The following is a 16743-nucleotide window of genomic DNA, read 5'->3' on the forward strand; positions in this document are numbered from 1 at the left end:
TACTTTTGGTCTTTGATTTTTGCCAGTTTTACTAATACATGCCTTGGAGAAGGTCTTTTTATGTTGATGTAATTAAGAGTTCTATTGACTTCATTTACTTGTAATTCCAGCTCCTTCCCTGGCTTTGGGAAGTTCTCAGCTATTATTTCTTTGAACAAGCTCTCTGCTCCTTTCTCCCTCTGGAATACCGATTATCCTTATGTTACATTTTGTAATTGAGTTGGATATTTTTTCATTTGTTTGTAGTCTTACTTCTATCTCCTCATCCTTCTGAAGCATTTGCATATTTCTTTCTTCTAAATTGCTAATTTTGTCCTCCATAATATCACCTCTGTTTAAAGACTCCAAATTTTTCTTTATCTTATTCATTGTGTTTTTCATTGCCAGCATTTCTGATTTTTTTTTTCTATATCTCATTGAGTTTTTTTGTGATAGTTATTTTGAATTGTCCGTCAGTTAGATTGTAATTTTCTGTGGCTTCAGGATTCATTTCTGGGTCATTTACTTTCTGGTCTGTAGTGTTAATATATCTCTTCATACTATTTGATGGGGTGGATTTGTGCTGTTGCATAGTGGTAGTATCTAGTCACAGCTGCCTCTTCCCACCACGGGAGGGCCGGGCAGAACCTGTGTATTCTGAGCCCACTGCAATCCCTGGCAGGTGTGCTTGTCCTTTGGAAGTTGTGCTGACAGGGCCCATCTGCATTTGCCCACTGGCCACCGCTGCTTTACACACATAGGTGTGCAGGCGCTCTGGTGAGAGTCCCTTGCTCTGGATGAGCTGATGTGCCAGGCAGGGGAAGGCTGCTTTCTTTTGCTGCGTGATCCTGGGGGTGCTCCTGCTCTGTACTCACTCTCTGCCCTTCTGGGCTGCTCAGCTTGGGGAAGACGCCCCCGTGATTGCTAAGCCTCCTCTGTGTGGAGTGTTGCCACAGGCTGGGAGACAACTCTGAGATTGAATGCGTTCCCCTGGAGGGCTGCCCTTTCCCCCTCTCTTCTCTCAGAGCCATGCATGGTGTTATGCTCTAGATTGCTGCCGTTCGAGGGGCGACAGGAGATCCCCTTACCTCCTTCCGCTGCCTCCTGTGTGGTCCAGCACCTTCATCTTCAGACATATGGCTGTGTGGATCTCTCAGACATCTCTTGTATTGTGTCAGTTTCCTCTGTTGGTTTATGAGTGTCCTTTTCATTGTATCTTAGGGGGGGAGAGTGTAAGGCAAGACCTCACTCTGCCATGATGCTGATGTCACTCCTTTGTTTCTTATTAGAATTGCCAAATTGCTCTCCATAATGACTTTATTAATTTACACTTCCACTGGCAGTTTGAGAATTTTCTTGTTCTGCAGTTCTTTATTGTGGCCAGTGTGTTTTTGTAGACACCTATAACTTACCACTGAAGTTTTTAACAGCGCAGACAAGCATTGGTAATTCTTTAAGTGAAGATAAAATAAGTGTCACCATATTTTTCTCAGCGAATCTTTTGTAATAGTTAATACACGTAGCCCTTATTTTTGTGGTACTTATGATCTGAATAAATAAAAATTGATTTTAAAATTTACCAGCTGTGCTATATATCCTATTAGTATGCAGCTGCAATTCTTACAATGAAAGCATATCCCTCTTTAAGTGCTGTTAGCTGGAAAAAAATCTTATGGCATCTTTACATGATGGAATACTATGCTGCCACTAAAAATTATGTTTTAGAAGAATATTTAATGATGCAGGAAAATATTTACAGTATATTAATGGACAGGAAAGGTTACAAACCAGTAGAGTAACCATTCAGTTTTGTTAAAACCAAATGTGTGTTAACATTTTCCCCTACGATTATCTCTGGATGGTGGGATTTTAGATGACATTCTATTTTGTACTTCACACTTTTCTTTATATTTTACTTTCAGTAGTGGATTTATCATCAGGGAAGAAGGATGTGGAGGAGAGTCCTTAGTAACCATATGCTAAAACTTCCACACCTGGACTATTGTTATAGAAAAGATAAGTGAGTAAATGAGCTGTAATTGTTTTCATTTTCAAAGACGAATTAGTGCTTTTCTTTTATTAAATATCAGGCTTTCCTTAAGATGCAAATGGAACCAAGCTATATTATTGTTTACCGGTTGTTTTTCCATTATTAGAGGAATATTTCAAAGAATATCTCATAAATTATTGAGGGATTGTCATTTAACTTAAGTAAGAGGTCTATTTGCATTTGGTATTTTCTCTTCTCGGGGAAAGGAAGTAGAGGAAAATCGATTAATCTCCAATCCTTTGGAATACAATTCAAATAGTTTGAGCTCTACTCTCAACTTGCTTTCATTTGGAATTACATGATATAGCGATAGATTTGGGTTCAAATCCAATTCTCTTGCTTTGTAACTTTGGGTGACTTTGGAAAGTTGGTTTTTCATCTGTGCAATGGAAACAATAACACCTAAATGAAAATCTTTATAAGATGTTTAGCATAGTGTACGCTCTTAACAAAATTGACTAGCTTTCTTTTCTTTTTTTTTGAGGAAGATTAGCCCTGAGCTAACATCCGTGCCCATCTTCCTCTACTTTGTATGTGGGACGTCTACCACAGCATGTCTTGCCAAACAGTGCCATGTCTACACCTGGGATCCGAATCGGTGAACCCCAGGCCTCTGAAGCAGAATGTGCACACTCAACTGCTGTGCCAATGGGCCGCCCCTCCCTTTTCTTTTTCTTAAGATTTTATTTTTCCTTTTTCTCCCCAAAGCTCCCTGGTACATAGTTGTGTATTTTTACTCGTGGGTCCTTCTAGTCGTGGCATGTGGGATGCCGCCTCAGCATGGCTTGATGAGCAGTGTGCCATGTCTGTGCCCAAGATTCGAACCAGTAAAACCCTGGGCCACCAAAGCAGAGCCCGTGAACTTAACCATTAGGCCACGGGGCCAGCCCCTTGACTTTCCTTTTTTGCTCCTTTTCTATTTTTTGGAGTGGATTTACTTAATAGTTGGAGAGAGAATTGATTAGGTATGAATTCTATGAAAAGAGCTATGAATAGCTGTGATGTACATATCCCAAAGTATGGAAGTTACCATATAAGTTGATTCTGATTTTTCATACCTTCCTTCTCAGGTGTCTATCACCTGGAGTATCGAGTTCACTACATTCTAAAGATGAGCTGAACACTGTTTTTTCGAAGATGATCTAATGTGTTTATATATCTTTTGCCTCTGGCATGATGGTTTTATTGCTTGTGTAAAAAGCTTAATATTATTTCAGAGCTTAATTAATATTTTTCAAAACTCTGTTTAGTTAGCCACTTGTGTTGCAGATTTTATCTGATTCAGTTTTTATTGATTAGGGAAATAAGCTTTGTTTTTATCTGGAGAGATTTGCTTTTTAGCACTCTCTCAAAATTGAGTAGTAGTCCACAAATTAAATGGTTACCATAGTAGCTTGTGGATGGGCTTAGTTATGACACTAAATATTTAGCTATAGAATAGGAACGTGACTTTTGTTTTCTCTCAGGAAATCTAGATTTTGGTTTTCTCCACTTTCTTCTTTACCAAAAGAGAAATAAGGCTTTTATTTAAACTGGGTTTAAGTACTCTTTGTATGACAATATATAGGGATATAAATTCACTCTGAATCAAGTTCTAGAGGAAAATAGATTTTGTTACAATGAGTAGAAGTAAAATTGTATTTCTGCTTCATTTGAGGGTAGTTTGTCTTTTAACTTACTTAAATCTAAATTCATTCCCTTTGAGCTAAAATAAACTTCATCCTGTTAAAAACCTCCTAAAGGTTTCCTTTTTTGAAAGAATTTAGCATGCTTTTGTAGAAAATAAAGGCAGTAATACTTGTTTACTTTTTGTGTTAAAGTGAATAGAATGTATTGAATTTGGGTAGATTTGCCTTGAATGGAATGATAAATCTAAGCTTTGCAAATATTTACCACCTTCAAGTGATCTACGTTTTCCCTTGACTTTATGTTAAACCATTACACCTTTCTCTTTTAATACAGGAAACATTTGTGGTTCAGTGTTTGCTTTTCCAAGGTATTCTTTCAGGAAATTCCTGACCCTCTAGCAAATTTTGGTTCTTAAAATGGAGGTTAGCAGTTGTTGGAAATAAGGTAAAGAGTTTTAACCCTAAAGGAAGCTATATAAAAATTAGGTGTAGTCAAAGATTTAAAAAGCATTAGGTAATTCATAGTTATAGGGATGGACCCCCCCTTTCTTCCCTAGATTACTCCTGGGCTACTTAACAGCCTTTTTTCACTATTAGATTGTGAGTTCCTTGAGGTGAGGTCTTAATATATTTTTTATTCCAATACCAAGTGTCCAGAATAGATTCAGCATTTGGTAAATATTGTAAAATGACTAAGTGAATCTAACTCCTCATGAATAAGACGTGAAATCTGACTGGTTAACTGGGTTTAAAACCCTTATCAATTCGGGAAGAGTTTAAATGGAAGTTTTCCAGGCAACAGATATTTGTGAAGGTGACCTGAATTGCCTTTGCTTTGTAATTTTAATGCTACACGGTTACTTTAAAGGATTTTCAAAAAAGCATCAACCATTAGAAAGTTATATCTATTAGTCTTGTTTCCTTATTATATTGTTACTCCTAGATTATGACTCATCTTTCCCCTGAGGCATCAGCCTGCTAAAACAGACCCATATGACTTTTTCATGTGTTAAACCAGACTGGAAAATTCGAAACTCAGGATCTTTGGCCATTTCTGAATCTCTTTTATTAATCATAATGGAATTATAAGAAAACCATTTAATAGTTAAAGAAGATAGGCTATTTGCATTCTGGGAGTGGTATTAATTTTAGTTTTCTGAGATCGGTGCCATCAGCTGAAAAGAAATGAATGAGGAAGTTTAACCAGAGTGACAAGGAATGAGTTGTAGTTTTGGGTGGTAAGACGAGAATTAGGTTTTACGTACAGGGCAAGATGCTCAACTATCAGAATGAGTACACACAGACTAGGAACTCTAGTTGTCTTGAGGTAGGAGGATTAGAGCTGATGTTGGACAGGTTTGTTGGGTTGTATTCTACTCCTCATCTATCAGAATTGCAGAACTTACTGATTTTCTCTTGTTTCTTCTTAGTTGAGCCCTCTCTTTATGCTAATCTTCATGTAACTTTAATGGTTAGGCACGGCGTACAGAATTAGTTTGCTTCTGATCAACTCCTTATGAATTCTTCCGTTTACTTCTGCAAAGTCTTAAGATGGCTTCTACAAAATGTAGAACCGCTATTCTGAGTTTTTACTCAAATGAGTTAGATCCAAGGTTTTGTGAAAAAAAAGGATCGCCTCCTTTTTGTTTTTAGAGAAATCTTCAGTGGTATTCAAGAGATTTTCCGTGGCTCTTTGTATGCAGGATACTTATTTGTGAAGGACTACCTTTTAATGTATCTTGTGTGAGGACTCAAAGAGAAGGTCTTACGTTTCAGTAATGCCATGTTGGTTGTGGTAAACTTTGGACGCTGTCTTTAGAAAAATAAAATTAATCTTCTAAGATGACTATTCTGTGTTACCCATGCTGGTGTGACCTGTTGTCTCATATACTTAATTTTTATATCCTTAGATGGCTGGGAGGCCTGAATGATTTTTTGAGATGATGTAGAATAGACACCAGTCTTGTTTATTTCTTGTTTCAGTATTTTCTCTTCCCCTCCTTTTTTTTCTTTTTGAAAAGGAACAAAAGTTTGTTATATTCCCAGAAATTTTTGAAGTTTAAGATGTTAATATTTCTCAAGGGTCAAGAGAAGCACGTGGGTTTAAAAAGTCTAGGTCTTTTAGAGGATCTCTAGAGAGATCTCTGAAGAATTAAAAAGGGAAGATACCATTTGACTTCCCTTACTTGTGGCACAAGCTTCCTGCCAGACTGTCTGGTACTTTGGTCCTTTCTGTGTCCCAGTACAAAATTAATATTAAGCAATTAATGTTAAATAGAAAGTAATACAATAATAAGATTCAAGTAGAGTTGAAGGCCAAAAAATCTTATTATAGAGAACAGAAATTGTAAAATCACATTGTAAAAACCTTGTGCCCTTGATGAACATAAAGTGTGGACACTTGGTTTTTTTCTTAATACTGAATGTGGAATTTTTCAGAAAGCAGAGCTTCATTAAAGAGTTGATATCCTAGGGTGAGATCCTTGGTGGAAGGAACTTGTGCTGCTTCTGCTCATTTTTAATATAGTCAATCAATGTTCACTACTGCTTGGCCTCAAAAGGCAACAAAATAATTGTCTTGACAGATAAGTTAAAAAATATGTATATTTATAACAGATTATTTTAATTTCTATTTCCATTCCATAATTTTATAATCTCTGCTGAAGCAAAAAATTCAAGCAATTACAGATTGATTACTTCCTATTTATTCCTTTTAAAGCTCAGGATTCAAATAATATTTTCAGATCATGTTAAATCTTTTAGTTTGAGTTAGGTTTTTCCTCCCTCGTTCTTCTTTGGGCTAGAAATTGTATTAAAGGACAAAATTCCAGTGCAATTACTGTCAAAAGATCTATCAGCAATTCAGTTAATGTGCGTCATTTTTTTAAAATAACAGCTTTATTAAAATAAATCACATTCCACACAGTTTACCCATTTAAAGAGTACATTTCAGTGGTTTTAGTATAGTCACCACAATATTTATCACTCCAACAAGAATCCCCATACCAATTAGTGGGCATGCCTCATTGCCCCTCACAACTTCTACCCTGGATCCTAACAACCACTCTTTTACTTTCTATCTCTATGTATTTGTGTATTCTGAATATTTTATATAAAAGGAATCATACAACATGTGGTCTTTTGTGACCAGCTACATTCATTTTAACATAATGTTTTCAAGGTACATCCACGTTGTAGCATGACTTAAAACTTCATTTCTTTTTATTGTTGAATAATATCCCATTCATCATTTGACAGATATTTGGTTTGTTTCTACTTTTTGGTTATTATGAATCGAATTATGAGTGTGTATAAATTTTTGTCTGGGCATATATTTTCTCTTCTCTTTGGTATATACTTAGGAGTGGAATTGCTGGGTCATGTGGTAACTCTGTTTATCTTTTTGAGGAACTTTCAGAACTGTTTTTCAAAGTGACGATACTATTTGACATTCATATCAGCATTGTATCATGGTTCCAATTTTTCCACATCCTTACCAACACATCCTATTGTCCATCTTTTTTTATTATACCCATTCTAGTGGATGTGAAGTAGTATCTCACATTTATTTTTATTGTGGTAAAATATATCTAACACAATATTTATAATTTTAGCCATTTGTAAATGTGCAATTCAGTGACATTAAATGCATTCACAGTATGTAACAATCACCACCATCTATACTCAGAGCTCTTTTATCATCCCTGACAAAAACTGTATACCTTTCTTGATAGTCTCTTCAGTGAATGGTGCTGGGTCAACTGGATATCCACATGCAAAAGAATGAAGATTGGATCCTTACCTTATACTTTATACCACAACTCACAATGGATCAAATACCTAAATTAAAGACCTAAAACTATAAAACTCTCAGGAGAAATCATAGGGGCTAATCTTCATGACCTTGGATTTGCCAGTGGTGTCTTAAATAAGATGCACAAAACACAAACAACAAAAGAAAAAATAGTTTGGATTTCCTTAAAATTAAAACCTTTTTTCACATCAAAGGGCACTGTTAAGAGAGTGTAAAGATAATCTACAGAATGGGAAAAAATATTTGCAAATCATATATCTGATAAGGGTTTACTATCTAGAATATATAAAAAACTCTTACAACTCAGTGACAAAAAGACAAACAACTCAATTAAAAAATGGCAAAGGACTTGAATATACATCCCTTTACTTTTTAAAAAAATATTGTGGTGAACTACCCATACATAACATAATATTTACCATTTTAACCTTTTGTTATTGTTGTTGTTGTTGAGGTAGATTCACCCTGGCAACATCTGTTGCCAATCTTCCTCTTTTTGTATGTGCGCCACCACCACAGCGTGACCACTGACAGAGGTCTGTGCCTGGTAACTGAACCCGGGCTGCCGAAGTGGAGCGTGCCAAACTTAACCACTGGGCCACCTGGGCTGGCCCCCATTTTAACCTTTAAATGTACATTTCAATAGTGTTAAGTGCATTTACATTGTTGTGCAACCAATCTTCAGGACTTTCTCTTCTTGCAAAACTGAAACTTTATACCCATTAAACAACAAGTCCCCATTTCCCCCATCATCCCTTTACTTAAAATCACTATGGTTATGTTTATTTTTATTTACTTATTTATTCATTTATTTATTTATTGAGGAAGATTAGCTCTGAGGTAACTGCTGCCAATCCTCCTCTTTTTGCTGAGGAAGACTGGCCCTGAGCTAACATCCATGCCCATCTTCCTCTACTTTATATGTGGGACGCCTACCACAGCATGGCTTGCCAAGCGGTGCCGTGTCTGCACCTGGGATCCAAACTGGCGAACCCTGGGCCACCAAAACGGAACATGCGAACTTAACTGCTGTGCCACCGGGCCAGCCCCAATATTGTTATGTTTCAAGTGGGTTTCTTGTAGACAACATATAATTGAGTCTTGTTTTTTAATTCATTCTGACACCTGATTGTATCCACACTGACACTCTGACACACTCTGACTCTTAGTTGATGTATTTAGATCATTTACATTTAAAGTTAATTTTTATATATTTGGATTAATATCTGCCATGTTTGTAGCTGTTGTTTATTCATTGCACTTGTTCTTTGTTTTCTTTTTATCTTCCCCATTTTGCCTTTGGTTTTAAACATTTTATATGATTTCATTTTCTTTCCTCTTTTAACTTATAAATTATACTTCTTTAAAACAATTTTTATTGGTTGTCTTACAGTTTGCAATATACATTTATAACTAGTCTGAGTCTACTTTCAAATAAAACCATACCATTCACAAATAGTGTAGGTACCTGATAATAGAGCGTTCCCAATTCTTCCTCTTATCTGTAAGGGGATCACACTCACCCGATACATTTTTGCTATTAGGTAAGTTAAGAATAAGAAACATAAAAGATGTTATTTTCCCTTCATTTATTCCTTCTCTAATGCTCTTCCTTTCTTTATCAGATGTGTGTTTCTGACGTATATAATTTTCTTTCTCTTTGAAAAACTTCTTTTAACATTTCTTGCAAGGCAAGTCTCCTGGCAACAGATTCTTTAAGTTTTCATTTGTTTGAGAAAGCCTTTATTTTTCTTTCGCTTTCAAAGGATCATTTTGCTGGATACATTGTTCCTGCTTGGTGGTTTTTTTATTTCCTTTAAACACTTTAAATATTTTATTCCGTGCTCCTCCTGCTTGCATGGTTTCTGACCACATGTCAGATGGAATGCTTATCCTTGTTTCTCTTTAGATAAGGTGTCTTTCTTCTGCCTTCTTAAAATTCTTCTCTGTCTTTGTTTTTTTGCCTGTTTGCATATGATATAGCTCGGTGTAGATATTTGGTATTTATCTTGCTTGATATTCTCTGTGCTTCCTGCGTCTGTGGTATCTATCATTAATTCTGGAAGATTTTCCACCCACCATTATTTCAAACATTTCTTCTGCTCTTTTCTCTCTCTTTCTTATTCCATTATGTGTATGTTACAACTTTTGTAATTGTCCTATAGTTACTAGTTTTTCTGTTTTCTTTTTTTCTCTCTTTTCTCTTTTGCATTTCAGTTTGGAAAATTTCTGTTGACGTATCATCAACCTGACTGGTTCTTTCCTCTTCGAGCTCATTGATTCTTTCCTTGCCTGTGTCCAGTCTATTGATGAGCCCATCAAAAGCATCTTTATTTCTTTTACAGTGTTTTAGATTTATAGCATTTCCTTTTGTTTTATTTAATAGAGTTTCCATCTCTCTGCTTATATTACCCATCTATTCTTGCACGTTACCTGCTTTTTTTTATTGGAGACCTTATCATACTAGTCACAGTTATTTTTAATTCCCCTGTCTTATAATTCCAAAAACCTGTGTCTTATCTGAGTCTGGTTCTAATGCAGTCTTTGTCTCTTAAGATTGTGTTTTTTCTTGCCTTTTAGCATGACTTGCAATTTTTTTTGAAAGCCAAATATGATATTTCTGGTGATAGGAACTGAGGTAATCAGGCTTTTAGTGTGAGCTTTTATGTTAATCTCACTAGGAACTGGGTTGTGTTTAATATTTGCTGTACCCGTAGGTGACAGAGGCTTCATTTTCTTCTAGTTTCCTTGTTTTAATTTTTTTCTTCCTGTTTTCTTTGGATTTCCCTAAGTAAAAACTCCTTCTTAAACAGAGTCTGTTATCTTGCTGTATTCTCACTTGTAATTCACTGTTGTTATGGTGGATCCCTGTTGATGGGGTGATAAGCAGTTGGGGAGGGAAAGTGTTCTGTAATCTTACGATTAAATCTCATTTTTTTCTAGTGGTCCTGAGTCCCTGGACTGTGACCTTCAAAAGTGTCTTTTAGCCCTCCCTCCCTCCCCCAGCTTCGGTGAGACAAGAAGGCTGGTGGAGGCTGAGGTTGCCTAATTGCTCTTCCTCCAGGTAGATGATGCTCTGCTAAAGTACTTTATCTTCAGGGTGTGACTTTGTTAAGAAGAGAATGTTCTGGGCATATTTCAGTATGGTTACTTTCCCCTTCTCCTGCTCAAAGCAGAAGAGGATTTTCCTCAGATCTTCATTGTGAAAACCTGAAAACCTCCTAGGGTTCCTGGACGTAAAACCCAGGAAAGTGTGGGCCCCCCCCCCAAAACTGGGACCCCAAGATATTTTAACTCTCAGGCTGATCCATACTTGGTCTCCTACAGTTTGTCAGTTACTGTTGAAGTGTTCCCACTCCAGATAAGCTGTGATTCTCTGTATCTGCCTGTCTCCAGTGTTTTCAGTGGTGATTTGCCCTGTGACCTCAGTTTTCTAAGATGTTATTGATTTACAGTTTCCTTTATCTTTTTTCTTGTTGTGAGCATAGGAGTGAGGACTTATAAGCTCCTTATGGGCTGTAGCTGACTGGTTAGTGTTTTTTGTTTTTTTTTTAAATGGTCCTATGTGAAATGCCATAGCTGTCTGTGGCTTTAGTTTTCGTACTGTCCTTTGTTTGAAATACTTTTGTAACGCCTGTCAAGTCTTGGTCTTTGTGAGGATCGGTTCCAGTTTTAGTTGGAAGTTTTAGGAATTGATTTTAAAATGATTTACTTTTCTTATTGTTAGTGATTTATCTTTAGTTGCTGCTATGTCCAAGTGAAAATAGTGTGGTAAGCACAGTGGCTTAAGCATGAGCAGTAAAGCCAGAGAACTCGGGTAATTTCATGTGTCCATAAAGTGTCTTATTAAAAAAGTAAATTAAATCAATGAGCGTATATAAAACAATAAAGATAGCAATGAACAAAGATGAAAAACTTTGGAAAAGTATGCTCTAGTAACTGAAAGCACTTTCATGGACGTCTTAGTTTGTCCATAGTCCTTTTAAGTACAGACGGTTCCCAACTTAATGGTGGTTCAACTTAACGATTTTTTGACTTTACAATGGTGCAAAAGCGATACACATTCAGTAGAAACTGTACTTCAGATTTTGAGTTTTTTGAGGATTATCTTTTAGGGTAACTACTTTTTCTATTCATTAAATTATATTTGTCACTGTGCCTGGAGTTCCCCTAAGGGGTGCAGTATAGCGTAGGCTTTGGTTGGAGATAGAATTCCTAATTTTCCACTTAGTAGCTGTAAGTGCAAATTATTTAACTCCCTTATTGCATTCAGCAAATAAGTGCCTTTCTGAGCCTCAGGTTCCTGTAATAAAGTTCTCATGAGGTTTAAATCAGGTCAGTGTGCATAAAATGCACATGTTAAAATTTGGTAAGTTTTTGTAAGGAAACCCAAGACACGTGGACCCACTGAGAAAAATTCCACCATTTACCCTAACAACCGGAAGCAGTGGTTAAGTATTCAGCAGCGTAGTGGAAACCTGTATGGGCCTGTATCACATTTGCGACTAAAATCAAGGCATAAAAAGTTTATAGACAATTAGACTTTATTTTATATGCTTATGTAATTAATACTTGGAAGATTTTGATAGAATTTCTTATAATTTTACTTGAATAAGGACATAAGATTTCTAACACTAAAGCAAGGAGTAAACTTGTAAATAAAGGAGGTGTGAAAAGCTAACTATCAAATACTGTTTGATTTATAACTGAAGTTATTATGGATACTAACAAATAAATGAGCTGTATATTTTATAATGCATTGTAAATAGATACTATAATTTTAAAACTAAAAACACATGCACATATGAGTAATTTCTTGAATGGGAGTGGATTACCTTGCAAAATCTTAGGAAAATTAAGTTTTCAACTTTTAAGTTTAGTTTACCTCATACATCTCCAATCTTCATTTATGAACTATAAAAGAAAATTACATGAATTAAAAAAGAAAACAGAACTTTTACAGCATAAAAGCGATAAATTTATAATATGAAAAGGTAGAAAAAGATCACCTATAATATTATCATCTAGATAACACCTACTATTAATATTTCTGACAGTATTTTACTGTAATAGTTTTATTTTATTTTATTTTATTTCCTTTTTTTTTTGGTGTGTGTGAGCAAGATTGGCCCTAGCTAACATCTGTTGCCAATCTTCCTCTTTTTGCTTGAGGAAGATTGTTGCTGAGCTAACATCTGTGTCAATCTTCGTCTATTTTATGTGAGATGCCGCCACAGCGTGGTTTGACAGTGGTGCTAGGTCTGTGCTCAGGATCTGAACCTGTGAACCCCAGGCTGCTGCCAACTTAACGACACTATGCCACCAGGCTGGCCCCCTATTGTATTTTTTTTTGTTGAGGAAGATTGGCCCTGAGTTAACATCTGTTGCTTATCTTCTTTTTGCTTGAGGAAGATTGTTGCTGAGCTAACGTCTGTGCCAGTCTTCCTCTATTTTGTATGTGGAACACCGCCACAGCATGGCTTGATAAGTGGTGTGTAGGTCTGAGACTGGGATCTGAACCCATGAACCCCGGGCCGCTAAAGTGGAGCACGTGAACTTAACCACTATCCCACAGGGCTTACCTCATGTGCTTTTAAACATAGTTGTGATCATATTTTGTCTACAACTTATAGCCTGCTATTTTTGGTTAGCATTGTAGTGTGAACTATTTTCCATATTATAATTGAACTTTTTTGAATTATTTTTAATGGATGGTATGATATTGTATGACTTTTATGCATACCTGTTTATTTAGCCATTATTATACATTTTAATTATTTACAGTGTTTTCGCTGTTGTAAATAACTCATAGATCAGTATCTTTTGTGAGTAAAGTTATTTATTAAGAATTATTTTCTTTGTATAGATAAAAAGAAGCAGAATTACTCAAGAGATCAAAGGCTTATTGCCAAGTTGTTTTCTAAATCCTTTTATTACCACTGTCCATATGTGAGAGTGTCTACTTCAGAGTAAGTTGTCCTACAATGGGTAGTCTTTTTTTCCCTTAAGTATTTGATAAGTAAAAAAAGATATACATTTAACACTTTTTTATGGAGTTAATGATAGGTTACAATCTTGTGAAATTTCAGTTGTACATTAATGTTTGTCAGTCGTGTTGTAGGTGCACCACTTCACCCTTTGTGCCCACCCCCCACCCCACCTTTCCCCTGGTATCCGCTAAACTGTTCTTAGTCCATAATTTTAAATTCCTCATATGAGTGGGGTCATACACAGATTATCCTTCTCTTGCTGGCTTATTTCACTTAACATAATTCCCTCAAGGTCCATCCATGTTATTGCAAATGGAATGATTTTGTTCTGTTTTACAGCTGAGTAGTATTCCATTGTATATATGTACCACATCTTCTTTATCCATTCATCTGTTGCTGGGCACTTAGGTTGCTTCCACATCTTGGCTATTGTAAATAGTGCTGCAATAAACATTGGGGTGCATAGGACTTTTGGGATTGCTGACTTCAAGCTCTTTGGATAAATACCCAGTAGTGGGATGGCTGGATCGTATGGTAGTTCTATTTTTAATTTTTTGAGGAATCTCCATACTGTTTTCCATAGTGGCTGCACCAGTTTGCCTTCCCACCAGCAGTGTATGAGGGTTCCTTTTTCTCCACAACCTCTCCAACATTTGTTAGTATTAGTTTTAGATATTTTTGTCATTCTAACGGGTGTAAGGTGATATGTTAGTGTAGTTTTGATTTGCATTTCCCTGATGATCAGCGATGATAAGCATCTGTTCCTGTGCCTATTGGCCATCAGTATATCTTCTTTGGAGAAATGTCTGTTCATGTCTCCAGCCCATTTTTTGATTGGGTTGTTTGATGTTTTGTTGTTGAGTTGCGTGGGCCCAGGCGACTCGGCCCCCACTGCAGCCTTGGTCCTTCCTGCGGGAGCGGGCGGAGGTGCCGGGTGTCCGTGTGTCCGCTGGCCGCATCCTCAGTGCACCTGCTGTCTGCTGCCCTGTTGACGTTTATGTGACTGGCTCCTACCTTATGGTGTGCGTTAGCGCTACATCCTGCGTTGTGGTTACGTTCTGCCCTGTTGGTACTTTGTGCACTGTCGTTATTTTGGACGTTCTGGTTACTTGGTACTTTGTCGTGACGTTCCACACTGTCGTTCCATATTGTTACCTTGTATGTTGTGGTACTTTCTGCCCTGTCCTGACATTCTACGTTTTGTCGTGTGGAACCGGCACCAAGACTACAGAAGCCAGAATACTCACCCCCTCACCCGATTTTTGAAGAGAAAACTTTCCGGTGTCCTCTGCAGCTTCAGTATGTTTTCTCAGCCTCTAACGAGCAGGGGAAGCTGGGGCGGGCAGACCCCTTTGTTCCCAGTGCGTTTTCAGGGAGGGAACAGCTGCTTGGCTGCATCTGGGTCCCAGGCTGGGGCCTCAGCGTAGAACCCGCTCCTCCGCGAGGAGCCTGTGGCAGGTCCCCTTTAGTCGTGGGCGGGCAGGCAGGCTTTGCTTCTGGGGAGAGCGCCACCTCCCCGCTGTGCGAGCGCTGGCAGGCGGCCCCAGATCTGCCCCAGATCGGCTGTCCTTGCTGACCTGTTTGTGCCCTGTGCGTCCACACTGAGCCACAGCCGGGGTCCCTGCAGACACCGCCCCCTGCAAGGCCTCCCGCACCCTCAGCAGCCTCGCAGAGAGCTGCTCCGTCAGGGCGCGCCAGCTGTCCCCTCCCACCTGCACAGCCGCCGGCCCGCCCGCCCGCGGGAGGGGTGGCCTGCCACCCCTCCTCCAGCCATGTGCCCTCCTCAGCCTGTGGAACGCGCGCCGCCTGGGCCGGCCCCCACAGCGCCTGGCCAGCGACGCACGGAGTGCGCTGAGCCCAGCCACCCCAACCGTCCTGCCGGGCGCAGCTGCCGCCCCGAGCCCAGCGGCCCCAGCCAGGCCCAGCCCCGAGAGCAAGAGCCAGAGCGAGGTGCCTGGCCCGGGCCCTGGCGGCCCACGCGAGCCGACATGCGGCTCCACGAGCCGTCGCTGTGCCAGGACCCCAGCCTGAGGCAGGAGCTGGCCTCACTGGCCCGCGGCTGCGACTTCGTGCTGCCCTCCCGCTTCAAGAAGAGGCTCAAGGCCTTCCAGCAGGTCCAGGTCTGCCGCATGTCACCCCCCCGGCCCACCCGGGTCCCTCCCGAGTCCCTCCCTGGTGTGGGGGGGGCGGGGGCTGCTCGCACCCACCCGTGCAGGGAGCGTGGGTCCCGCGTGAAGTCGCTGGGAGAGCTCCTAAGAGCTCGCCCGTTGCTGGAGTTTTGGCGGCAGGTGCCGCGGTGTGGCCAGGATGCAAGCCCCCAGCGCGTGGACAGGTTCTGGCTCGGGTGGGGACCTGACCCTGTGGTCCCGGTGGGAAGCCTGGCCCATGGTCACGGCCATCTCCGTGATGACACGGCCCTGTGGGACGCCTGGCCTTCTCGGCCACATGGTGTTTACTGGGCTGTGGGGATCTGCACACATGGGCCGGGCAAGTGGATGGCTCGGTGCTGATAGTGAGTAGTTGGCGTGTAGACACCCTCTCCATGGTTGTGTGTGCTCGGAGGAGTAAGACCTGCTGTGTCTACACCTTGGACGTGTTACGAGTTAGTTTGAGGGACCCAGTCGTTTGGAAGCATCAGACAGCCCGTGATCCCCAGAGTCTGTCTGTGACTCGAGGGGTCTCCGTGGCATATCTTGTCCTCGCCTCAGCTCTGGGCCGGTGCTGGGGGCAGGGCCACAGGGCTTGGGGCCGGGGCTCCTGCTCCTGAACGCCTCACCTCTTGCAGTTAGACACCCGCACTTTTTCTCTAGGCCAGGACTTAACGTCCTGTTGTGGCCAAAAAAAATGACATCCAATCAGACCGGGCCATCTGGGGGAAAAAAAGACCTGCCTTCTGCTGATATTTTAATGGGAGTTTTTCTGGGATCATATCTCAGCTTTTACACAGCTTGGGAATTTTTCCTGTCTTGTGTCTTCCAACTTCTGAAGTTTTGTCTGCAGCTGGGGAAGGTGTGAGTCTGTCCCTAGATTTTAAGGAAAGTGCCTGCATTTGGAGACCCAGGAGTGGAATCTGCCCCACGCGGGTCCTGCTTTGACGATAGGAAAACAGATGTGGGGCAGTTAGGGTTTCTCCTGATGGTCCACTGGGCTGTGTGGGAGACCCGGAAATCCCTCCAGCCTCGCCCAGGATGGTCGTGCCTGGGGGCCCGGCTCCCCACAGAGCCCATGCAGGAAAGTCTGCATTGCTTTAGGGCTGCTGCTTATCAAATGAAAATCACTTTT

The 16743-nt window shown here is 39.9% G+C and overlaps 1 protein-coding gene across 12 annotated transcripts in view; it reads left to right on the forward strand.

The window, feature by feature from the left end:
* LOC139043175 (uncharacterized short-chain type dehydrogenase/reductase y4lA-like) overlaps positions 1–16743 on the forward strand; it is a 91910-nt gene that overhangs the window by 21454 nt on the left and 53713 nt on the right. For 2 of the 12 annotated variants that reach the window (XR_011500253.1, XR_011500254.1), the window contains exon 1: positions 15173–15581. The exons of 7 other annotated variants lie outside the window; for them this stretch is intronic. Coding sequence is in view for 2 of the 5 variants with exons in the window: in XM_070503459.1 (XP_070359560.1) it covers positions 15234–15581 (348 nt within the window). In the remaining 3 variants the exon portion in view is untranslated. Of the gene's footprint in view, positions 1–15170; positions 15582–16743 lie in introns of those variants that run through there. 3 more of the 12 variants (XM_070503459.1, XR_011500252.1, XM_070503456.1) reach the window with 3 other exon arrangements.

Source organism: Equus asinus, unplaced genomic scaffold (genome assembly GCF_041296235.1).
Source record: "Equus asinus isolate D_3611 breed Donkey unplaced genomic scaffold, EquAss-T2T_v2 contig_193, whole genome shotgun sequence".
NCBI lineage: Eukaryota > Metazoa > Chordata > Mammalia > Perissodactyla > Equidae > Equus > Equus asinus.